This window comes from Tympanuchus pallidicinctus, unplaced genomic scaffold, assembly GCF_026119805.1.
Source record: "Tympanuchus pallidicinctus isolate F22 unplaced genomic scaffold, pur_lepc_1.0 scaffold29, whole genome shotgun sequence".
In the NCBI taxonomy this organism is placed as follows: Eukaryota; Metazoa; Chordata; class Aves; order Galliformes; family Phasianidae; genus Tympanuchus; species Tympanuchus pallidicinctus.
Genome location: NW_026294746.1, coordinates 4,098,004 through 4,122,138, shown reverse-complemented (window position 1 = coordinate 4,122,138; position 24,135 = coordinate 4,098,004). Strand labels below are relative to the sequence as shown.

Sequence of the window (24,135 nt, the reverse complement as noted above, 5' to 3'; positions counted from 1 at the left end):
AGAAAGTACAAAACAAAAAGGAATGATTGAGTGCACCAGGGAGCATCAGCAAAAGTGCAGTGCTAATAGTCAAAGAATAAAAGATAATGGACAATTTGTCAGGACATGTTGACAAGAAAGATAAGTTGGAAGTAATTAAGTGCCTGACATACTGGAAGTGATGTTCCTGCCAATGGCTCTTTAAATCATCAGGACATGAAATGTGACAACCATTTATCACTTTTATGGGGCACTGCTGTCTAGCTTTCCCTTGGGAAGCGTGGAGTAGTATGTACTTCAACTATCTTACTTTCAGAAAGGCATGGGTACATTCCAAGAGCTTCCCATTTTTGGGTGCCTGTCTTTAAGGGCTGTGATTGTGGTTCATTCTTAGTCTAAGTCTAATTTGACCTCAAACTGTTCCTAGTTCCTATTTCCAAAGGTGTTTTACTTGACATTGCCAGATACCCAGTGTGTCAATGAGCTTGGTTCTGTAGTTGTTAAGAAAGGAAGCTTTCAGGGAGAGAATAAATATATAGCACTTGAAAATGTTCCTTCTCTTGACAGTCTGTTCAGGTGACTGCCTTTAATACTGTAGATTTCATTGTTTTGTATGATTCAGTGCAGCTCTTATGGGGAAAAGATACATATGTATAAGCTGTCATTCTGACAACAGGTAACAAGGGGCATTTCTGCAAGCTACACCTATCTGTAACAACATATTCAAAGCCTACTAGAACTGTCTCTGCATTGCTGTCACTGCCCATGTTTTGATAGGTTTTGCTGTTTTGCACTTCCATTGTTAACAAGTACTAATATTGGATTGTAATCTGTGTTGTAACGTGCTCAGTTATTGTGACATCATTTGGAACAGCTTGCCCTCTTTGTTTTCCAGTGTCAGTAGGGAAAGAGGAGAGCAATGAGCCAGAAAATGTTAACAAATAAGTCTTATAAAATAGCAAGAGCTCTATAAAAAGGTATTGAAGAGATGTTGAGCAAAAGCACTGATAACAAGAACCACTGTGGAGATAGAGCTATTTCTGACTGTAGAATAAAAAAGCAACCATGTGAAATAACAGTGATTCAGAGCACATCACTTGAGCTGGTGAGCCAGGCTCAGGAGTTGTCTACTTGCTTGTGTTTCACAAAACTCAGACACCCCTGCAAAGCAAGGAGAGTGTGTTTACCTCGATGGGATGCTGTGACAGCAGGTGTTTCTGCCATGGTCTTGAACACAGGCAAGAGAAGAGTACTGGTATGGGTTGGCTCCAGTGCAGAGGTGTTACTTGAAGCTGAGTGGTTTGTCAGCTGTTCTAGTGATGGAGCTCATTTCCTGCAGTGTTAAAATCTCAACTCCAGATTTTCAAGGGAGTTGGTGATGTAGGTAAGACAAATGGAAGGGAAAAATATCAGCACTGTAAAGCTCTTAGTAAGTGCAGCTGGTATTTGGTGGTGGGAAGGTCTTGTGTACATAGAGGTGGGTAAGATGGAAAAAAAAATGCTAGGGAGGAGGTTCTGTCTTAATAAAATGAGATTCTGAGGAAATTAAAATGAAGAAATGGAACATGAGAGCAGGCACTGAAGTTTTGCACAAGTCCCCTTTTGATCACTGTTAAATCTTGTTTGTATCCCTAAATTTAATGGTAGCAAAGAGGAAAAGTGATAGCTGGAGAAACAAAACAAGCAAAACCTCAGAAGAATCCTTTCCAGTGTGGCTGCCAGTGATTTTTTTTTAAAGACTGACATCTGTATCTGAAAGTATTCTTATATAATGCATTTGCACTGACTTGGCAACATCTGCACCTTCAGTTCCACCATTTCATATGCCCTCCTGTGAATCTGGTTGTGCACGGCTGGGTGTCTGCTGGATGTGTTTTTGCCTGTAGTGTAAATAGAAAGCTGACATGGATCGTCATCTTACATGAGCACTTCCAAAAGGAAATCTCAGTGTTGTAGGAAAGACTTCATATAAATTTCCAAGTGGAAACCTACTTAATCAGTAGTCTGAAAATGCCTTGCAATTTTTTTCTATTTCCAGTATGCAGTGTATGTAGTCCAGCCTTTCTTAACACTGCATCCAGGAAGCTGGTTACAGTGGTAAAGTGAAGCTAGCAGACTGCTATTAATGATATACAGTTGTTGTTTTGTGTAACAGGTCTTGGGAATATATGCAGAGAATATATGTACCCCTGTTGTAGCCATTGTGTCTCTTCATTAGTCTGCTCATTCACTTAAAAGTTTTGAAGGAAAAGCACCATGTTCCATTGGTATTTCTAATGGACAGAACGTGATTCTATCAAGGAGAAGCTCATACCAGCCCCTGAGTGCTGCCAGCTGTGTTAAATCATCTTTCTCTTCCCTCTTCAGCATTAACAACAAACTGCAACAGCCAGAAGCAGCTGCTGGGGTGCTGGAATATGCCATGAAGCACTTTGGGGAGCTGGTGAGTGGTGGTGGATAACTATTCCTTGTGCCTAATGTTAAGTCATTTTAGTTTGAACTCTGTAACTCTGTTTCTGCTGTGTGTTGGGAAGGAAGGACACAGGTTCCTGTTCTGAGCTTTAAATGTTTGAGAGTTTTCTGAGAAACTGTTCTGGTGACACCCTGCAGGTAAGAATTTAATGGAAGTTAAGCCTCTAGCTTCTCTCATTCAAGTGGCATGTGAACCTGTCAGAGAGTTTATGGATACTAGTTTTTGGAACAGTGAGTTGTCCAATCCTGTACAGTTTTGACTGCTCACAGAAATGGAACAGACACAGAAGGGTATTGTCTCTTAATGACCATTTTTCTTCTTTTTCTCTTTAATAATAATTTAACTCGTGTTTGAGGATTCAAGTACCTATGTTCTCCAGCCAATTCTACCTTGTTAACAACATGATTTTGCAGTGGTAATTCTTGTAGTGCCTTAGGGAGATTGTTTGGGAAGAGAAAGCAACCCTCTAAGCACAGTAGACCAGGCTTTTTCAATAGGAGCTGCTAAAAAGTGGGAACAGGTTTAAGCATGGAATGGTGGAACTCATTCAGATTGGATTCCTCTGGTGTTAGGATTAAGTGAAGCTTTGACCTGAACTGGAAAAGAGGTCCTTCTGGGAGAAGTACTGACTTCAGAACAACTCTGCACCTTCTTATGATTCCTTGGGACGGTTGAGCACAACCCTTATTAGCTAATTCTGACCTCACTCTTGAGAAGTAACGTATTTCAGTATGCACTGCCTATTCTAGGAAACTCTACAAAGAAATTAAGAGGATCTGTGAGCTCTGCTTTCAGGAACTTACTTGAAGTGTTATGACTAAGCCAGGGAGTTAAAGGGCTGGTATATAAACATCCTAAGTGGGAGACCTGGCATGCAGAGCATGGGTTATGTTGACCCTCCCCAGTGGGCCGAGAAAAGAATCCATGCTGCAGCATATGTCAAGGCATGAGCTGCCAAAGGCTCAGCAGAAAAAACTTTGGCAGAGATCAGCATGGAAGAAAGATCCAAGGCATTTTATTTCTTGAAAATTAGAAACGAATCTAGGAACAGACTGAAGAGAGGTTTGTGCAGCTGATAAGGATCACCATTAGGTTTTTAAAACCTCTGTTACAAACCACAGCCTTCTCTTGTAAGGGTTTTGGTTGGACCCCATCATACCTGCCTGACCTGCTGGAAAATGGCCTAGCAGTAGCCAGACACACGGTGCACACTGTGTGTTTTTCTTTTCTTCCCAGTTAGACACATCATTTCTCAGTGCAGCACAATGGCAAATTGAGTATTTAATAAATTTGCTGGTTTTGCCCCTTGCTCCCCAGCTCCAAGAAGAAAAGGATCAGGCAGAGCCCAGCTGCTAAGCTAGTATTTCAGTAGCAGGGAATTGGTGATACAACCCTCTGGGTAATCTTGATACATTGATTCATTTCTGTCAAGCTTGGGCAATGCTTAAAATTTGTTTTTCCATGAGCTCACAGCTTTTTTCTGTATCAAATCTGAGTGAGTTTATTTCAAATCGTCAGAGGGCCAAATGAGCACCATAGACGTAGAAGTTTCTAAGTGAAGTTGCAGTAGGTAATATGGAATGTTGAATACTAATGCTGCTATTTTTTCTGATTTTTATTTTTTAATCCCCCAGGAAATTCAAGCTACCTGGTATGAAAAGCTTCATGAATGGGAAGATGCTCTGGTAGCCTATGACAAGAAGATGGACACAAACAAAGATGATCCTGAGCTGATGCTGGGACGAATGCGTTGCTTGGAAGCACTTGGAGAATGGTAAGAGGAATATCTGAAGATTGAGAAAAGTCCAGTTAAATATATCAAGAAATCTGTCCCATATTAAAATAATCTATGTTCTCTCCTTCTCCTGTGCTTTTACATTTTCTTGCTGTTTCAGAAATGCAAGCTGCTCTACTTTTCAAATCAATGCCTGACTTTTCTGAGGATTCCGTCACCTTTGTGATTTTTTTCCTGCCTAAATTCCTTCCTACCTAATAGTTTGAGCATTTCTTTGTATTTCTTTCTCCATCCACGGTCGTCATAATTGGAAATAACATTCAAGCATTTTGAGATGAACCATCTGATAAATGGAGGTCTGTGTAGGCGGATCTGCAGCCTGACGATCGTATCAGCTCCATTTTTAAGAGAATGATGACCTTTCAGGAAGCATCGACTGGGCAGGATTTGTCAAAAACAGTCATAAAATGAGTTAAGCTTGGCCCTTCTTTGTAAACTTTATTACTAAAGCAACAGATTACTTGTTGTCAGGCCTACCATGCCTACCCAGAATGCAGTCTTCTGGACGACTGGTAGTGAAGTTGTCTGCTTCCCAGCAATCACCTTGGTGCAAGACTATGCTGAGTAAATTGCTCTCACTTTACAACCCTTGTAAATTACTGAATTTTTTGTTACTGCTCTTTTTAACATACATTAAGCATTGCCTTTGTGAAAGTTTGGGACCTCAAACCCTGTGTTAAACGCACATTGTCAACAAGTAATGGAATACAGTTGATTTTCTTGAGAGGATGAGCTCGTAGTCACTTGTAGCTTGTTAGGTGAGACTTGTTTTGTTTTTTTTCTTCCTACTCACCTCAGTTCAAAGAAGATAATGGAAGCAGACATATCCTGTGCACTGTAGTGTGGAGTTCTACCCAGGGGCATAACTGGTGCAGTTCAGGTGCCGCCTTCCTACTGAACTTCTCATGTCACTAGAGCCCTGTGCTGATGGGTCCTGACGTGAACCCATGGACGGTGCACTGTAAGGAGACTCCTCTTCCCTAAAGACATTTTACTGTTGGAGAAGCAGAACTGTTTGAGAAGCACAGTTCTAACAGCATTTTTCTACCCTTTCTGTTTCTGGATGAGGGTGAGGCACATTGGGTGTTGTTTTTCTCAGCAGGAGAAATGAAGCCTTTTACTGGGCAGTTCTGCAGTCATCTTTTCTAGGAAGCAGGCAGCTCCCCGCAGAAATTCCTTTCTCCTGTGGAATGAGTATTTGTGTAAAATATCCTTTAGAGCCTTCTCCTTCCTCACATGTTAATGATAAATACATAATAAAAAGGTTCTACTTTTCTCTTGTAACTGGAGGTTGTGTACCTCATGATGGTCTGTAGCCATGAAAGCAACCCAGGTGGTTTGGCTCTTTCTTTTATTTTTGTCTGATACGAGAGAATTGTCACATCCAGGTACTGGGTTTTCTTATACCAAAGTTCTGTTCCCTGTAGTGACTTTTGGCCTATAATTATGCAGTTGTAGAATTTTTTTTCTACCCTTTTGAGAGGGCTTTCTTGGGCATTCTCACCCCCTTTTCATGGTTGTTTGTTTTGTGGGTTTTTTTTTCCCTGAAGGATCTGAAAGGCAGGTAGATGTATCAAAGAAATTGAGCCTAAAATTTGAAGAATTTAATTCAGAATCTGTGACATGGCAGATGACTAAAAGTGTTTAGAAAGAACCTGACTTTTTGTTTTTCCTGTAACATCAGTTAAAAAGAAAATTTGAAAAAAACAGGGACCACTTACATGCTTTCTGTGATGTTACCCATAATTAAGTACAGCTGAGAGATTCCCTTACTTGTCTAAACCTAAAAGTGTTTTGTTTGTTCTTTCTGCAATTCAGAAGTGCTTTTGCAAAGGTGCTGTCTGCTCTCTGACAGCTGACTTATATAGACATCATCCCCAGACTGAGGACTCCCTAGTTTGGCTGCTGATACTCTTCAGTAGCATTCAACATGATTATCTTGTTTGTTGAAGCCTTCTTGACGTAGTATGACACTTAATCTAGGGCTGATGCTACACAGCATCATTATTTCAGTGCTCTGTGCAGTGACATTTTGAAAGACCAGCCAAAATATTCTTGGCCGTTTGTCTCCTGATGTGGTTATGTCTGCAAGAGTCATGCTGCTTCATTAGCATCTACTAGGTCTTGATTTACTGCTGTTGCTGTTTGGCTTGGGTTTTCATTTGTTGTGTTTTATTTTCTCCTGGGCCATTAAGCTGTCAGAATGACTGTCTTGCCTGTGGCAGCCCATTGGTTCTGTTTGACTAATTCATCTTTCTTTTTGGGAGAGGAGAGGATGACAGTAGAGAAGGAAAGTTGGCAGCTATTTCACTGCTGCGGAGCATCCAGCCTAAGAAATGCTGGAACTGCAACACCCACAGTACTTGGTTTGATTAACAGAGCATTCACAGTTGATTTAAAAGACATAGTATAAAAAATACTGATGTTTCCTCTCAGCTGGATATGAAATATCTGGAGGCCCCTCTGAGATCTTGCCACAACAAGTCTTCATAATAGGTTACAACAACACTGTTTTTCTAGTTTCAGTCTTCAAACTTAATTGTATGTTTATCCAAAGTGTTTGATAGTGGGAGCCATTTGTAAGCTGTTCATGTAATACATTCTTTGTACTGAGGCTTCAGGAAAAAAAAAAATTCTTGATAACTTCTGATCTTGCTTTTTAGTATCTTCAGAGCATTATTTTTTCTTGGATTTATGGACTATGGTTCACAGATCCATTAGTAGAATAGGCATTACTAAATGCTGAGGAACAAATGCAAAATTCTGTCTGGACTTGTGCTTTCAAAGCACAGCGTGTTCTTAAATCATTCTTGGATGATAGGATGTTTGTCATCAAACTAGCATGTCTGAGTTGGCCAGGTGAGAAGAGGTGAATCTGTTCTCCACTCTACATAAAAAGAATTGGGCCTGTTGCTTAATGAGGTAAAGCTCTTGGAAGAAACTTTCCACTGATTAGAAATTGTGGTTTCTTTGTAGGGGCCAACTCCACCAGCAGTGCTGTGAGAAGTGGACACAGGTCAATGATGAAACTCAAGCTAAGATGGCAAGGATGGCTGCTGCTGCTGCCTGGGGTCTAGGTGATGTATCTTTGTAGCTGTGCTCCTGTGAGCATGTATGACAGCCAACAATATAAAAGCTTGAATAGATTTAACTTTAGAGCCATGAATTATAAGAAACAGAATAATCAACACAACCCATTGACGTGAGACCAGAACGAGATGTCGTTCAAAACAAAAGCCCTTTGGAAAACCTGTGTTCACATACGGCGTCCCTGTGTGGTGCCGAGTAACAGAGGCTGCCTCGTGAGTCTGGGGAGATAAGCAGGTACTTAACTGGTCTCTTTTACTTAGTTTTGCACTGAACGTAGCTCAGACTTGAAATGAGGTGAATAGAATTTCTCTGATCTCTGGCAGACTCTTATTTAGAAATTAGAACCTTGTCCATTGAGAATTTTGGTAGGTTATCTTGATTGAGCGGGCAATCTTAAGTGGAATGAATCTGCAGATGGTCCAAAAATTGCTATTGCTGATAGCTAGGTATTTACTAAAAATGCTCATAAATCACCTTTTGTTTGTCAGTCTTTGAGTAAAGTTAATCATCTGCTCTGTGGAACACGAGCTCACTTAAATGTTTTGGCAATGGCAGCGGCTGAGTCACATAAGGAAGATGTTAAAAATCCTCATGATGAATGTACCTAATCATGCAATATTAACTGAACAGTATTCTGAGATCTGCCTTGAGGTGGAATTTGATTAATTGTAAAAGACCAAGGAGAATTGGTTCAAGCAGTCGTCAGTTCAAGTGCTACAGGCCGAGGGAAGCAATAGCAGTTCCCAGTACCATACTGAATTCAGGCCTAGACACTGAGGCCTAAGCACTGTAACATAATCCTGTTCTTATCTCACAGAGGGGGCTGTTGTGTTGCTGAGGTATTTGTGTCCCTGCAGGTCAGTGGGACAGCATGGAAGAATATACCTGCATGATCCCAAGGGACACCCACGATGGTGCCTTCTATAGGGCTGTACTGGCTCTTCACCAGGACCTTTTCTCACTGGCTCAGCAGGTAACTCCTTCCTAGCCTTGCCAAAAACTGGTTTAGGATGAGCTAGATTACAGAGCTACGTGGAAGGCATGCTGTTTCAAAGTGTTTAGCTATAACATGTAATTGCTCAGTAATCTTTTTTTCCACTGATGTATTAGACCTTGTTGATTGAGCTTGTCTTTTGTTTCTAGAAACACAGCAGTGAATTTATTGGTACAGATTTTAGAGGTCCGGAGCTGTAGAGTGCAGGGAGTCTTAGGCTTCTTCGGTCAGTTTTCTAAAGGAAGTGCAAAAAATTTATTTCAGCAGGGATTCCGTTCTGCAAGATACTGCTTGGTAAAAGACCTTAATGCCATAAGACACGCATAAGAATCTCCATGAACATTCTTTGCACTTCTGTGTATTGCAGCTTTTGCAGTGAAGTGTTTGTGTATCTCACATAGCAGAATTTCTGTTCTGATTTTTCTGGCAGCGGTGATAAATCTTAAATGGAGATCAGAAATCACAGCAAGGAATGACTCCATTAAGTAGAGCTGTACTGGTGTGCATGTTTGCCACAAAGGAGATTTACAGAGATACTTTTCCCCCCTGTAGATGTGAAGCTTGTTGTTTACTTTCCAATGAAGCTCAAGTAGCATTTCTCAGAATTCTATTCTGACTTGCCAACTTAGATAAAGGAGTAGTTCAGTCTGCTTTGTCAAAACCCACACACAGATTTTTGAATGATATGCACAGTAGAATTATCCAGGCATTCAAAGGGGAAGGGTTTGTGATTAACCTTCAACATTTTAAACAGGAAAAACTCTAGATAAGAGATTATGTAATGACTGGAACCAGAGGAGGATTTATTTTATGCTTGAAAAGCATGCCTTAGTTGCAGTGAGAGAATTGGAATTTGCAGATCCTGTAAAATTCATAAAAACCTGCTTGGTTATATAAAACAGTGAAAACCACTTTCTGTCATTGTGAATTAAGAAAGACATTTCTTGAGTCTTTCTGTAGCTGACTCTCTTGCACTAAAATGTTTTCCTCCATGAATGTTTTCAATGATAATCTCTACAATGAGAGTAGGATTAGAGGTACTGCAGACTTTTGTAGAGGGACAAACTTTGCAGCTGTTCAGGTGATAAATAAACCTCTTCCTCCTATGCCTCCCATTAAGTGCTGCTTTCCTGTTGGTTCTTCCAGCTCGTAACATCCTTTCCTGCTCCTTTTTGGACAATGTGAACAGTGCCATCTCTGTTCAGGAGATGAAATCAGTTTGAGCAGTTGACTCATGATAAAACACCCCCATCTTCACTCCAAAATCTTATTTTATTTCAGTGCATTGACAAGGCCAGAGATCTGCTCGATGCTGAGCTGACTGCCATGGCAGGCGAGAGCTACAGTCGAGCCTATGGAGTAAGTTCTCACTCTTAGCCTTCATTCTCCTCACTGCTGCTTTATAATATCCCTAGAAATCATGTAAAACTTTTTAACTAGTGTTAGTATCGAACATAAGATCTTTTTAAGACTATGAGCTAAATGACTCTTGTCAGAGAAAAAGACTGCTTAAGGATTAATTAAACAATTAAATGAATGCTACCCCTCAAAAGAAGTGAGAATTGCCATTTGCAAATGGTGTGTCATCAAAATGTCAGTCTATAGCAGTCTGTCCATTACCTGCTGGGGAAAGCTCACGGGCTTAAGATTCGGGTGCCAAAATGCTGTTTGTTAATTATAGATTTGTTCTGTAGTGATTAGGATGGAATGTGATTGTTTCCTTTAGGCGATGGTATCCTGCCAGATGCTGTCAGAGCTGGAAGAAGTTATCCAGTATAAACTTGTACCAGAACGTCGTGAGATCATCCGCCAGATATGGTGGGAAAGACTGCAGGTACATCAGTGTAGAGGATGGTGATGCTGATATTTTGAGCCTGAACAGCTTCTTTCGAAGTCGGCGTGATGGCTCAGCTGTTCATTCTTGTTCCAGTGCAACGCCACGTGTTCTGACGTGGCTGTTTGCTTTCTGTCTCCTTTGTGTTGTCCTTGTTGATTTTTAGGTTAGTCTGCCTGAGGTGTCTACAGATGTGACACCTTAATAGGTGATTTAAGATTGAGATGAATGTGTGCAAAGCAGAGATGCTGGTAGCACCTCCAGAGCTGCTTGTCCCAGTGTTGGACCTCACCTGAAAATATTGGTTCCAGTGCAACTGGTTTGAACTTTTTACCTGTCTGGCTGCATTTTAAGGAGAAGCAAATTCTCTCACAATACTGGAAAACCAGACAGAGAATTCACATACATGTAAAAGATTGTTCTTTTCTTGAAGTACTCTGATCCTTGGAAAGGATTAAAAGGAAAAAAACAAACAACAAAAAACCAAACATAGGGCAAAATGTTCTAATTATAAATTTTTATAGACTGTATGGAAAAGGAATTTCTCCCCTTGCAGATTTCTCCACTGCTCTATATGCCTTTTTATGAAAGACTGTTTCTGCTGCGTGTTTTTTTAGCTGTTTGGGAAGCTGTGACAAAAGCTTTAGTCTCTCATCTGCATTCCTGTCTGTAAGAGCTCAGGAGCATTCCACTGGGGTGGAGAAACTGTGTGTGACAGGAAGTGTAATGTCTGAATACAGCTGTTTATGGTTCTAAAAGCAGTACGTGCAGTTCTTACACATTTTACAGCTTCTTTTAAATAATTTTCAAATGCCAATTGGATGCATTGTGTACTTGGGTGTCAAGAAACAACTTTGTCTAACTTCCCAGCCCTCAATTTTGGGGAAGGATAAAAAAGGAAAAGGAACAGATGCTTTGGTACAAAGGAGCTTGCTGCCATTGGGAATTCTCTTTTTTACCTCAAAATCTGTGTTGTCTCTGGATTAATACTAACTTCAGAGCATCACTGCTAACTCTGAGGTATTTGGTCACTGAATTTGGTCATTTCTATCCCTTCTGAAATTCTTCTTTGCTGTAGCATCCTCAAACATTTGAAATGCAGACTCATCCTGATGTGACCAAGTGTTCTGGGCCTTTCCCTTCAGGCAGACATGAGCTAGGCAAGCAGTATCTGTGTATAGGGTTTGTAACTGTTTAAACCAAAAACAGACGTTAAAGCTGAGTTGAGAAGAGTAACAAAACATTTGACATGGTTTGGAACTGCACAAATAACTTCCATGATTTTGGACACGTTCTTCTTTAGAAGCTTTTCTCCTGGAGAAGAGGAGAAGCTCTTCTCTTAGGGAATATCACTAGACTGCAAGCACTGTGCTGACTTCCCATGCATTGTGGGCTGCAGGCTGTAAGGGCCAGGAACTTAACATGCTACACACACTACAGTTTGAAGAAATAGCCAGCTAGTTTTTTTTTTATATTGGCCTGCTGTAAATTATGGCTACTGAAGTCTATCCATCTTGGGAAAAGTCCCTTCAGATTCTGAGTTAAGACTTAAGGCTCTGTGGAATAGGCTGAATATACAGCCGTAACCCCTTTTCTTCCTTTATCTCCTAGGGCTGTCAGCGGATTGTGGAAGACTGGCAGAGAATATTGATGGTTCGGTCTCTTGTTGTGAATCCTCATGAGGACATGAGAACTTGGCTGAAGTATGCCAGCTTGTGTGGCAAGAGTGGGAGACTGGTGAGCATTAGCAACCTCTACAACACGTTAATAGACAGCTGATTTCTTCTAACTGGCTTGTAGCCAGTGATGTTCATATCAAGAAATGCTACAATTCAGTTTCAATATTCACCACTAGATTTATTACAAAAAACACTTGAAACAGACTTCACCATCTGTATTGGCTTCTCAAAAGGTAATTTAATGCTCAGGTTCCAGTAAAGATATATATGGTTTATGATGTGGTATTCTTGAGTCCAGGAAGTGGTAAAAAGGCTTCTGCATCTATGCTTTGTATTGCTGGTTTAGCTTTTCTAATGGCAGGCAATTCTGCAGTGAATATGAGATGGAGGTAAGGATGAGCTTGTTCTGACTTCTTTTTTTCTTTAATGTTTGTAATTTCCTCCAGGCTTTGGCCCATAAGACACTTGTCCTGCTCTTGGGAGTAGATCCATCCCGCCAGCTGGATCACCCACTGCCAACAGTGCATCCCCAAGTGACTTATGCATACATGAAACACATGTGGAAGAGCGCCCGTAAGGTACAGAGCAACGTTGCACCCTCTGCGTTTTGCTGCTCAGTTTTTGTGCAGTGCCATACACTTCAGCTCTTCATAGCCTGCACAGGACAAAGACAAGAGTGAAGGTTTTACTTTTTTTAAAAAACAGAATGACTAGTCGTCTCTTTATCATTATTTTAAAGGCAAGCTTTTTATTTTAAATCTCACTAGACAGAGAAAACCTGGCCTGATTTTATTTTCTGCATGGGAAGATTTGTTGTTAAAGCAGTGTCAGGTATCCAAGGCACACAGCTAAGTTTAATAGTCAGTTGGAACTCTTCTCTCCTCACCAGAGTTTTACTGTGTAGGCTCAGCACATAGCTTTTCTTCCACTGCTCCGATTGCCAGGTCTCCATATCTTACGCATGGTCAGGGCTACACAATGGAAAAAGAAAGGAGTTCTTTCATTTCCAGTTTTAGAATATCTAGAACAATTTGTACTTAGTTGCTAAGCAGAACTTTTATTAAAGACACAATTGAAAATGTCTTACTGAAAGACAGCTGAAAAGTACATAGGGTTTTGTCAGGGGAACTATTTGGCTCTGAAGAGCCTGGGATGAACGTTTATGACATTGCAACACAGAGAATTTACATACTCAAATCCAATAAGCCTCAGACTGGGTAACTTACCTTTTTTTTTTAATATACATTAAAGCCTTCATTTATTGTCATATTCTGCCACATCTTTTTTTGATTTTTTTTCTGTCTTTGGGGTTGCCAGTACTGGAGCAGAGCTGTTGCTGTGGGATGCTGGCCATGACCTAACTATTCTTTATTTGAATTTAAAAAACAGAAGGAGCTGCTGATGAGGCCCTGTTCTGTTGGCTTTGTGAAGCAGTGTAATGGTCTCTTACTTCTTTGAATGACCCCAGGAATATATGGGTATTCCCTGCCAGCTTCTCTCAATGAAAGTGCCTTTCTTGCTTAGACCTGTGATAAAGAAATAGGTAAAAAAAGATGCAGGAAGAGAATATATTTAAACTAAATTGTTTATTATAGATTATGTGGAAACCCATGAGGACAGGAGGAAAAAAAAAAAGGAAAGCAGCAAAGATGAGAGAGAGAGACAGACGTGGATGCAATCACAAGCTCTTGCCTGCTGAATGATTTCATATTTTCCTACAGCACATAAGCTCTGTGCACATAGAGACTTCCACAGTTATGTTTTGACAAATATCTGGTACAACAGCACTACTGTTTTTAAGATTGTTTTTCCCTCCTACATCTAATGAAGTATCTAAGTTATTACCTGTGGAGCGACGCCTCCCTGTTAATGATGTGATGCTTTAATTTTGCCTTAAGCCAATACCCTTTTTCATGACAACTGATTTGTGCATGCTGACATTTGAACCGGACAAATAAGGCATTTCAATGCAGGTGATTGCTGTCTCACTTGAAAGTAGATCATTCCTGTAGGTGGAACAGAAGTAAATTGGACTCTTAATAGCACCTTCTGCAGTTTCTGACCTGAAATGACCTTGCAGTTTGCAAGAGCTTTACTCTAATTATTTCCACTGAAGCATGCATGCTTTTTTTCACTGAATTTTCAGAGTTCTTTACTCCATAATTCACCCAAAGGAATTTCAAAGAATTTTCCCCCAAAATATTGATAGTTACTTTAGAATTAATGCCTTCTGTAGTCTTCTGGCAAAGGAGCAACACGTTTGCACTTCTTAAACAACTTCAGGAGAGATCTAGATTTTCATCTATTGAAATAAGTCAAAGTTTAGGTTCTGTGGTATGTACTGTAAGCCTAGCCAAAGCCTGGCTTTTAGAAGGGAAGCTGCAAGTTCTCCTTTAGACAGTATTTTCTCAAATTGTCTGTTCCAAGCCATAGCATATTACAGGCAGACTCCTTAGGATCTGTGGTGCAGTCTGTTATGGTTGTGACCCATTCAGACACAGTATGTACACTGTGAACGTTTGACTGTTGGTTGCTGGACTCTTTGATGTACACTTTCAATTGCAACTGAGATATCACTACATGATTGATAGAATCTTACTATACAGGAGCAGTAATCTCTGCTGTTGGAAGTTTATTCTCATATACTTGACCTTGCCAGCTTGCCAGATCGGGGTGCTTGCACTACTGTCAGTCATTCTGTCTACTGTATGCATGATGAGCATCAGGATGCAGTTATTTGTTCCTCAGTGTAGCAATTCAGAGGCCAGATTTATAAGGCAATTAAGAATTTTTATCTTGTTCATTTATTAGGGGTTACAGACCTGGCATAAATTGATTCTAGAGATATGTAAATGGTTAAGAAGCTTTCACAAAAACACAGAACTATGTTTTTTGCTCTTGGTGAAAACTTATTTCCACGTTGTCTTCCACATGCGAAATGTTGTTTAACCCCCATGGCTCTTACCACAACCATCATCCAATTGCAGATCGATGCATTCCAGCACATGCAGCACTTCGTGCAGACGATGCAGCAGCAGGCACAGCATGCTATTGCCACTGAGGACCAGCAGCACAAGCAGGAACTGCACAAGCTTATGGCACGGTCAGCACCCAGTCCTGGGAGATCCTTTTAGCTCTGTGGTAACGCTGTCTGTCCTGAGGTCCATGGATATGAGACGTGTTAGATGAGACCCACGTTTTGATGGAGAGGAAAAAGATTTCTCATTTAGATGGTAGAAGACCCTTTCAGTATTCATCATTGTTCATCTCATAATTTCAGGAAGTGTTACTGTGACACGTCAGTGTAAACAAGCTGATATTTGTCCCTGGCACCTGGCTGTGTTATTCCAGCTCTGTGGCTCCCTGGCAGAAGGCATCGCTCTCATCTGTTTTTTCAGGGGATTCAGTCAGTAGGGATGAAACTCTTCCCACATGCCTGGCACATCTGTGCCTGGCAGTGTGTGCCCTTCGTTTGACAGCAGTACTTTGGGCATCGGGTGCCAAGCATGTGATGGTCTCTTAAAATGTTGTTATAATGAAATGCATCTCATAAGCTCTGTTTTCCTCCATAAAGCTGTGGTTACCAGATCTGTTATTTCCAATTTGAAGAAGAAATCTCATGGTACTCATTAAAGAAGGGTTGGTTTTATGGGAATGGAAACTTGATAACAGCATTGTCTTAGTATTTTCAGGTTGACTATCATGGAAAATAAGTTAGCAATGACTTATTTTTCTTGAACAAGGCTTGCAGGAAAAGTCAAAATACTGAAAGAACAGCTATGTAACTGTGGTATTTAGAGTCTGCTGAGAGAGCAAAGTATTAAGCTTAGCACAGAGCTTCACAGCCCCACCCTACTGCAGGAAAAAATGTTTTTCTTTCCTTTGGGAGGAGATGGCTTAATGGGGTTTCTGGCTTGGGGGAAGAGCATTTGCTCCGCACTTCTGCTGGCTGGCTGGTGCCTGGTCTCTCCAGAAGGCTAGTTTGTATGGTGATAAATACAGCTAGTCAGCACACATGCTGTGTGTCTTTTATCATCACTTAATAAGTGTTTTGATGCTTTTGTTAGCTACTTCTAAAGTGCATTTTATAACTGATAAAAATGAGGAACACAATTTGACCCTAGCCTTATTCCATAAAGTTTAAACCAACCTTACCTGTTAAGTGCATGCGCTCCATCTGTAGAAGAGGCTTACTGAGTGAGTTTAGCACGTGAAACATTTTTTTTCAGGCTCTGGATAAGAATTCTGCCTCTTAAACCAGCAGGTTTTGTTTTCATTTCAGGTTGTGTCTGAGTCAATAATCCCTTTGCTTAACCAGGTGTTTCCTGAAACTGGGTGAGTGGCAGCTGAACCTGCAAGGCATCAATGAGAGTACCATCCCCAAAGTCTTACAGTACTACAGTGCTGCAACAGAGCACGATCGCAACTGGTACAAGGTCAGTAAGGAGAGGTTCAGACAGCAGAGAGAGAGTGAATCTGATCACATCTCCTCTTTTTCCTATTACACCTCCTTAAGCTTTGAAGAATTAAGGAGTATGGGAAGGTAACGTGATTTATTTTTAGTTCTTTTGATGCTGTAACATCCAATATGGAGCTCTTGATTGAGAGCTCACCGTGATGTTGAGATAATGAGGCAATAAAAACTCTAAGTGATTAGAGAAAGCAAAGCATTGTGCTGTCTGCAGGGTATTGCTTCTCATCTAGATTCAGAAAGGTTGAATTATTACCTAATACTCAGTACAAGTTGCAGAAAGGATTAGTCTTCACCATTTTTGAAGTTCTTCTCTCCTGTTGGCAGGCCTGGCATGCCTGGGCAGTGATGAATTTTGAAGCAGTGCTTCACTACAAACATCAGAACCAGGCCAGAGATGAGAAGAAGAAATTGCGTCATGCCAGTGGTGCCAGTATCACCAGTGCCAACACTGAGGGCAGCAACAGTGAGAGTGATGCAGAGAGCACAGAGAACAGTCCCATCCCATCTCCAGTGCAGAAAAAAGTCACTGAGGTATCAGTCTTCCCTGTTAACCTAAAGAAATAGGTACTTAGTAGCTTGCTTCCTGTGTCTGAAGACTGTGTATGCTTGGTTTGTGGACATGCTTGCCTGCATATAGCCAACAAACTGAGGTATAAAAACACTTCACAGTCTGACCAGCATGAAAGATCTATGTACATACAGATCTATATAAATATGTTTTGTCAAGCAAGAAGTAAAATCCAGGAGTGATGTGGTCTGTGGGAGCATGAATGGAAGCCAACTATAATGTGGATTAGGTCTGTTCTCCCTCTTTCCCCATGCTAAGTTTAGGATTCCTCTGGATTGATGTTCCTATGTAGAACTAATGCAGCAATTTCATTCCAAAAGGATTTATCCAAGACCCTCTTGATGTACACAGTCCCTGCTGTCCAAGGTTTCTTCAGATCCATATCTCTGTCTCGAGGAAACAACCTACAAGACACTCTCAGGTATGTAATAAAGTCCATAGTAAATGAAATCTAGCTGATAAAGCCAGGTAGTTTAAGATTAGGTAGAGCCTTTTTTCTGCTCTTGTTATAGCTAAACTTCAAACTAATGCCTGTTAGGTTATCTTAGTTTGGTTCTGGGAAGAAGAATTTTTTGTAAATGTAACTGAAGATATTTGACTGGAATGATAATTTTTGTTTTGTTCTGTTTCATTCCTAATGAATGTTTCTTTCTTCCAGAGTCCTTACACTATGGTTTGATTATGGTCACTGGCCTGATGTGAATGAAGCTTTGGTTGAAGGGGTCAAGGCAATCCAAATAGATACTTGGTTGCAGGTAAGGAACACAAAGGACTAAGGCCTTGGGGATCCCAAGGGGGTCTTTCAAAGTTACCCAGGATGATCCTTTGCTAAACACTTCCTTGGGTGAGTGGCAAGAGCAGTGTGCATGCAGTACGATTTGTAACTGACTTAACAAGAATTATGAACAGATACTAAAGAAGCATTCTGGCATTAATTTCTGTATTTATATGTGGACTAGCTCATATGAATAAGAGACCATAGATTTTAAAATTGAAGATAGTGATCAAGTATAAAACAACACTGCTATTCCAACATAATCCCAACAGTGAGTCCATTTTGAGACTACTTTGTACTTTGAGTCTTTTAAAATGGCTTAATTTCTTATTTGAGTGTTACACTTCCAAGCCTTCTTGTTCTGTCCATGTGAAGATCCTATAATAGCTTTGCACAGAACATTTGTCATCTTAAGGAGTTGTTCTGCATTTTTCACAGAATCACAAAATTGTAGGGCTTGGAAGGGACCTCTTGATATCATCGAGTCATTTTTGGCACTGTTTGGGACTTTGCTATGTTGTCCTCTGACTCAAAAATGAATGATGGGCCCGTATCTCCTTTAGAGACAGTGAGGTCTCTGGCTGAGAGCAGAAAACAGCTTGTGAACTGCGTGTGTGAGCTGACAGGGATGTTTGTTTTGCTTATCCTTACTTTTAGGTTATCCCTCAGCTTATTGCAAGAATTGACACCCCCCGCCCATTAGTAGGACGTCTCATTCATCAGCTCCTCACAGATATTGGACGGTACCACCCCCAGGTAAGCTGCAGCTTAGGGAAGGAATTTCTATTCCTTGTCTCCTGTTAAGGTATTTCTTCCGTGTTCCATCTCGCTGCTCTTGCTACCTGCTATGGAATTCACAGCAGGTGGAAGTGGGGGCATTGCTGCTGCTGCAGTTCTGAGGGACAATTTCACCTCAGTCCTATTCAATTAAAAAAAAGAAATTGGAGGTGGGTGAGCCATGGTGCAGAGGAAGTCCTCTTCCTCTAACAGAAAATTGGATAGTGCAGATTGTCATCTTATATCTAACCTCAGTAAGTGACTGATAAGAGCCTGCTCCTGAGGTGTTTTTCCCAGAATTTCTTCCTACAGCATGGAAAATCACAAAATGCTGAGTATGTTTTTCTGTTCTTTGGCTTTGATACAGGCTCTTAGAGTCAATCTGCTGTTCAGAGAATTAAAGTTTTGTCATCTTTTTGGATTGGAATACTTGGAATAGCAAATTCCTACCAACTCTCTCAAGAACCAAGACTACTTTCTCTTGTCTGACCCTAAGACTGCTATTAATGTTCTGCTAATCTTTCAATTTATGCAACTCTTCTGTATGGTCCTAAAATACTATTATTTGTTTCTATCACTTGTAGGCTTTGATCTATCCTTTGACTGTGGCATCTAAATCCACGACCACTGCTCGCCACAATGCTGCAAATAAAATCTTGAAAAACATGTGTGAGCACAGTAACACACTGGTGCAGCAGGCAATGATGGTGAGTGCTTAAGTGGATCATAAGGTATATGATGTTTCAGGTATGACAATACAAAAATGACTGTTCAGTTTTAATTTTGTTCAATTATAAGTTTGGGGTTTTTTTTAATTTGGGAGAACTTAATGTCAGTATAATTTCAAGAGAATAATATGAAATGAGCCATAACATTCAGACAGAGTTCATGTGTGTCCTCATGAATAAAGATGGAATAAATGAAGAGTCATTTTTTCAGAGATTTTTGCTTAATGATAAGTGGAAACCAAACTTTTCATTTAATTCAATTGCTGTGTAATTTAATTCAATTGCTCAAGCTTTTTATGCATAAATGAAAACTAGTGCTATTAGGCCAAGTTACACAGATATATACAATATTTCAGAGGCAACAAGTTCAGTGAGAAAAGCCTGATCGTCATCTTACAGGAAAAGATACAACAAACTTGTGGGAGTTTTTGTAGCTCCCTCTAGCTGGCAGCAAGAAATACTTCATAACCATCAGAGAAGAAAGTTGTTCTACATTTTTAAGCATACATTCATAATGGTTAGGGATTTTCTTGAGTATTCTATCTTTTCTTTTCCTGATCTGGAATAGGTAAGTGAAGAGCTAATCCGTGTGGCGATCCTGTGGCATGAGATGTGGCACGAAGGGTTGGAAGAAGCATCTCGTCTGTACTTCGGAGAAAGAAACGTGAAGGGAATGTTTGAGGTGCTGGAACCACTTCATGCTATGATGGAGCGTGGGCCTCAGACTTTAAAAGAGACATCCTTCAATCAGGTATCAGCAAATAAACTTCTGTTTGCCCTCAAAATTAGGCAGGACAGCCTCCTGTGCCCCAGATGAGTTCCAAGGACCGCTGCCCTCTAAGAGAAAGACTCGGGCTGTTGAGATTATTATGTTGTTAGATTTCATTGCTTTTCATTTATTTCTGGGTCTGCATTGCTTTTGGTGGCTATGGATTTCCATGCCAACAGCAGCACAGATTGCCCGAGTCTTTATCAAGTGGGTATCTGATGAGATCTGGAAGACATACAAGAGCTTTGCAATTAACTGTTCTAACTCCGTTCTGCTTTGCTTCATGATAACCACCAGCACAGACTGAAGATATTATCTCTCTCAAGTCTCCAAAAGAAATTCATTTGAGCTTGTTAGCCTACTGTTAAAGGGTCTATTAATATTCGACAGAATGAATGTTCTATTCATTCTGTTGCCTCCTATTGTGAAGTCTGTTTGGGAGTAATGTTGCCCAAAACACTCAGTGCCTGTCTTAGATCCAGGAATTTCTGGTTCATTAGTTTTGGCGCTATAAAAAAAATGTGAGGTCAAGGATTTGCAATGGAATTTGAAAATAGACTGTACTGGTATTAAGTGGTCTCCACCTGTTCCACTGTAGTCTGTAGAAATGTTTCTCTTGTTTTTCATTTCCTCCCTAGGCCTATGGCAGAGATCTAATGGAAGCTCAAGAGTGGTGCAGGAAGTATATGAAATCAGGAAATGTCAAGGACCTAACCCAGGCTTGGGATCTCTATTACCACGTTTTCAGGCGTATCTCAAAGCAGTTGCCTCAGGTAGGGGGAGAGGTACAGTTCTCTCATGGGGTTACAGTGCATGTTGTCAATACTAGTCTCTGTGTTCTTGTTATTCAAAGCATTCAGATTCAGTATTCTAGAATTAACTGCTTTTAATTTGCTCAGAAGCTTCATAAGCTTCAAGTTTTCAACTTTTGCAGCCCTTTTGGCAAGAACTGAAGTATTGACAGCTGACTGTGAACTGTTCTAGGCTCCTCGCCAGCACGAGCTCTTCAGATGTTTAAGTGAGATTTAACTGAAATGCTTGAGGGGTTGTGTTTCATCTGTCTTCTGTAGCTCACTTCTTTGGAACTACAGTACGTGTCACCAAAACTCTTAATGTGCCGGGACCTGGAATTGGCAGTGCCAGGAACATACGATCCCAACCAGCCCATCATCCGCATTCAGTCCATCGCACCCTCACTTCAGGTCATCACCTCCAAGCAGCGGCCCAGGAAACTAACATTAATGGGTAAGAGGAAGCAGTTTGTACTTTGCTATTCCAGTATTTAAACAGTTGGTTTTAGTATATGTCACGTAAAACTTCTACAGCATTTCCATTCCGGTAGTCTGGTCAGTCTGACTGCCAAACTTCTCAGTTCTTCTGTGTCCTTGTGTTTACTCTTTAGTGTTTGCTCAGTGGGAGTCAGCTTTTCCCTGTTAATCCTTTTTCAGGAAGCAATGGGCACGAGTTTGTGTTCCTTCTGAAAGGTCATGAAGACCTTCGTCAAGATGAAAGAGTGATGCAGCTTTTTGGGTTGGTCAACACTCTGCTAGCAAACGACCCAACTTCTCTTCGTAAAAACCTCAGGTGTGTGTTAGGAATGGTTGCTGAGTGCATGAGTGACAACAAATGCACAGGAAACCTTGGCATATCCAGTGGTTTGTAAGGAAGCAAAGAGTATTGGAGCTCAGCTGATTTGAACGTGTGAGAGAACACCCATTCATAGACTGAAACTTGGAGATGTTTTACATAGAACAAAAACTCCCTCAGTGTACAAGTTCTTTCTTGAGAATTGTTAATAGTATTTGGGATATTTCAAGATAGGCTCCTAGGGCAGTGCTCAAGCTGAGAGCAGGCTTTTTATCAAGGATTTTTTTTTATTATAGTGAGTAAACGCTCTGGTCAATAGTCACTGACTGCAGTTCTGTTGTTCACTGTTGTTCAAACATCAGCATATTAAATGGCACGTGCAAATTATAGATATTCATGGGTGGCACAATATGTGCCTGCTAAAAGCAGCATTCCTGTGAAAACCACATCAGCCATCCAAATGGATGCTCCAGATCTGTTTGGGGGGGAAGTTCAAGTGTAGTAAGTTATAACATACAACAATTCAAGCTCTCGTTGTCCATTTGTTTTTTCCTGTAGCATCCAGAGATACGCTGTTATTCCACTGTCCACAAATTCAGGCTTGATAGGTTGGGTCCCCCACTGTGACACACTGCATGCCCTCATCCGAGACTACAGAGAGAAGAAAAAGATCCTGCTGAACATCGAGCATCGCATCATGCTGAGGGTAAAGGGCAAAAGTAGCACATTTTTTGGTACTTTTAGGAGTCCAGTGTTTTAGTACAGAACAGTGATGCACACATTTTTCTTACTTTACCTGTTTTCTAATTTGTTGTTGGTACCAGTAATAAATGCAAGAATATGTTCTAAAGTGTTCTAAAATGTTACTAAAAGGCAAAATTGGACATAAATCTATTTGTTTCTCCTTTCCTATTTTAGCAGTGACCATAAGTTGTCACCAGCTGGTGACTAAAATGTGTTTTGCATGAATACGATGTGCCTTATACAAGGTGCCACGCTGCTGGCATTTACAAACATTGTGACTAGGGAACATGGCCAAAGTTAGACAGAATGGAGAAACAGAACGTTACTAGAGAAGCTGGAATTGCCTGCCAAAAAGGAACTTGTGTGCCAACCCAGGAAATGTTTCTCAAAACATATTTACCTCAGCAGTATTTTAATTAAATACGGCTATGGGCTATTTTTTTGGGTGCTAAATTGTTTCCTATCCCATTTCACCTGAGTTCTTCGCTGTAGTTCTCATACTGTTTGGGAACATACTGGTCAGTCTGCAAATAATTTTGTATCACGTTTATTTTGAAATCAGTGATTGCTGTGTTTCTCATAGTACAGCTAGGGGTTACTGAATGTTTGTTCTTAGTTGCTTAATGTCACTCCTCAATTATAGATGGCTCCAGATTACGACCACCTGACTTTAATGCAGAAGGTAGAAGTATTTGAACATGCTGTCAATAACACAGCTGGTGATGACCTTGCCAAACTGCTGTGGTTGAAAAGCCCAAGCTCAGAGGTTAGTTCAGCACATGTACTGTCTTCTCTGCAGAATGTGGGAGGAGTGGGTGCACTTGCAGATCACAAACTCCAAATGAATCTCTACAGAAGGTGTTTTTTCCACAAACAAACAAACCTTTGCTGCTTTTATTGTATAAATTATAAGCTGAAACATGCAACATGCCTGCTTGACTTCTTCTATTCTGTCCCTGCTTGTAGGTATGGTTTGACAGAAGAACAAACTACACTCGATCACTAGCTGTGATGTCAATGGTTGGATACATTTTGGGTCTTGGGGACAGGTGAGTAATATTGCAAAGGTTTTTGTTTGTTTTTTTAAATGAAAGCAGGCTGCAAAGACCTCTCAGTCTGTTCACTGAAACTGTTCCTGTGATAGCATCTTTCAGTATGGCTGTTGCTGAGCTATGATGATACCATCTTTACAGGTTTCATTGTGCTGCCATTATTTTCAACACTGCAGCAATTGATAGAGTTTGTGCATCTTGAGTGCAAACAAGTTTCTTCTGTTCTGAGAGGAATGCACCCAAGAATGTATGAAGAGACACAAGCTCTGGTTTTGGCCTTTCAGTCATAGGATGGAGAGAGATTTCCCATTCTTTCCATAAAATGGAGTAGATGATGCTTTTTCTGATCCGCATTGCAGACATGTTCTGTGGGGAAGCATAGGCTTAAATGAATTAGGCAAATGGGAAAAAAAAATAGTAAAACAAAGAAATAATGTATGTAGTAAATGATTCTTTGTCAAAAAGGGGCATTGTAACTTTCAAAATATTTTTGAAGGCAGTATCATTTAGAATTAAGGACTGTAATGCCAGAAAAGCTAAATCCTCAAATGTTTTCATACAAGAAGCTTCTATTCTTGAGCTTAAAGGCTTTTGTAACGAAATTTAAAACCTTTGAAAATTGGATTAGAGCAAAACTGGAACAAGTCAGCACGAATAACAGCACCTTGGTTTCTGTTAGTCAAGTCCAATTCTCCCCTCTTCTGGTAGTAATCCAGTTGATGCTTTTCACTTGCATAAATCATTGTATTTATATACTGAAAAAAGATAATACAAATAGAAGAATTATCCTAACTGAAAATAGATGTTCATATCCAAG

General features: G+C 40.4%; 1 protein-coding gene across 3 annotated transcripts in view; it reads left to right on the top strand.

The window, feature by feature from the left end:
• The window catches only part of MTOR (mechanistic target of rapamycin kinase), a 61,509-nt gene that overhangs the window by 32,563 nt on the left and 4,811 nt on the right, over positions 1-24,135 (top strand). For all 3 annotated transcript variants that reach the window (XM_052691756.1, XM_052691759.1, XM_052691758.1), the window contains exons 29-50: positions 2,347-2,422; positions 4,087-4,226; positions 7,224-7,324; positions 8,195-8,310; positions 9,613-9,690; positions 10,058-10,165; positions 11,777-11,902; positions 12,291-12,422; positions 14,832-14,947; positions 16,163-16,280; positions 16,643-16,849; positions 17,207-17,307; positions 17,545-17,641; positions 18,319-18,417; positions 19,023-19,145; positions 19,735-19,917; positions 20,574-20,708; positions 21,006-21,180; positions 21,384-21,519; positions 22,081-22,228; positions 22,910-23,032; positions 23,233-23,315. In XM_052691756.1, the coding sequence (XP_052547716.1) occupies positions 2,347-2,422; positions 4,087-4,226; positions 7,224-7,324; positions 8,195-8,310; positions 9,613-9,690; positions 10,058-10,165; positions 11,777-11,902; positions 12,291-12,422; positions 14,832-14,947; positions 16,163-16,280; positions 16,643-16,849; positions 17,207-17,307; positions 17,545-17,641; positions 18,319-18,417; positions 19,023-19,145; positions 19,735-19,917; positions 20,574-20,708; positions 21,006-21,180; positions 21,384-21,519; positions 22,081-22,228; positions 22,910-23,032; positions 23,233-23,315 (2,721 nt within the window). The remainder of the gene's footprint in view (positions 1-2,346; positions 2,423-4,086; positions 4,227-7,223; positions 7,325-8,194; positions 8,311-9,612; positions 9,691-10,057; positions 10,166-11,776; positions 11,903-12,290; positions 12,423-14,831; positions 14,948-16,162; positions 16,281-16,642; positions 16,850-17,206; positions 17,308-17,544; positions 17,642-18,318; positions 18,418-19,022; positions 19,146-19,734; positions 19,918-20,573; positions 20,709-21,005; positions 21,181-21,383; positions 21,520-22,080; positions 22,229-22,909; positions 23,033-23,232; positions 23,316-24,135) is intronic.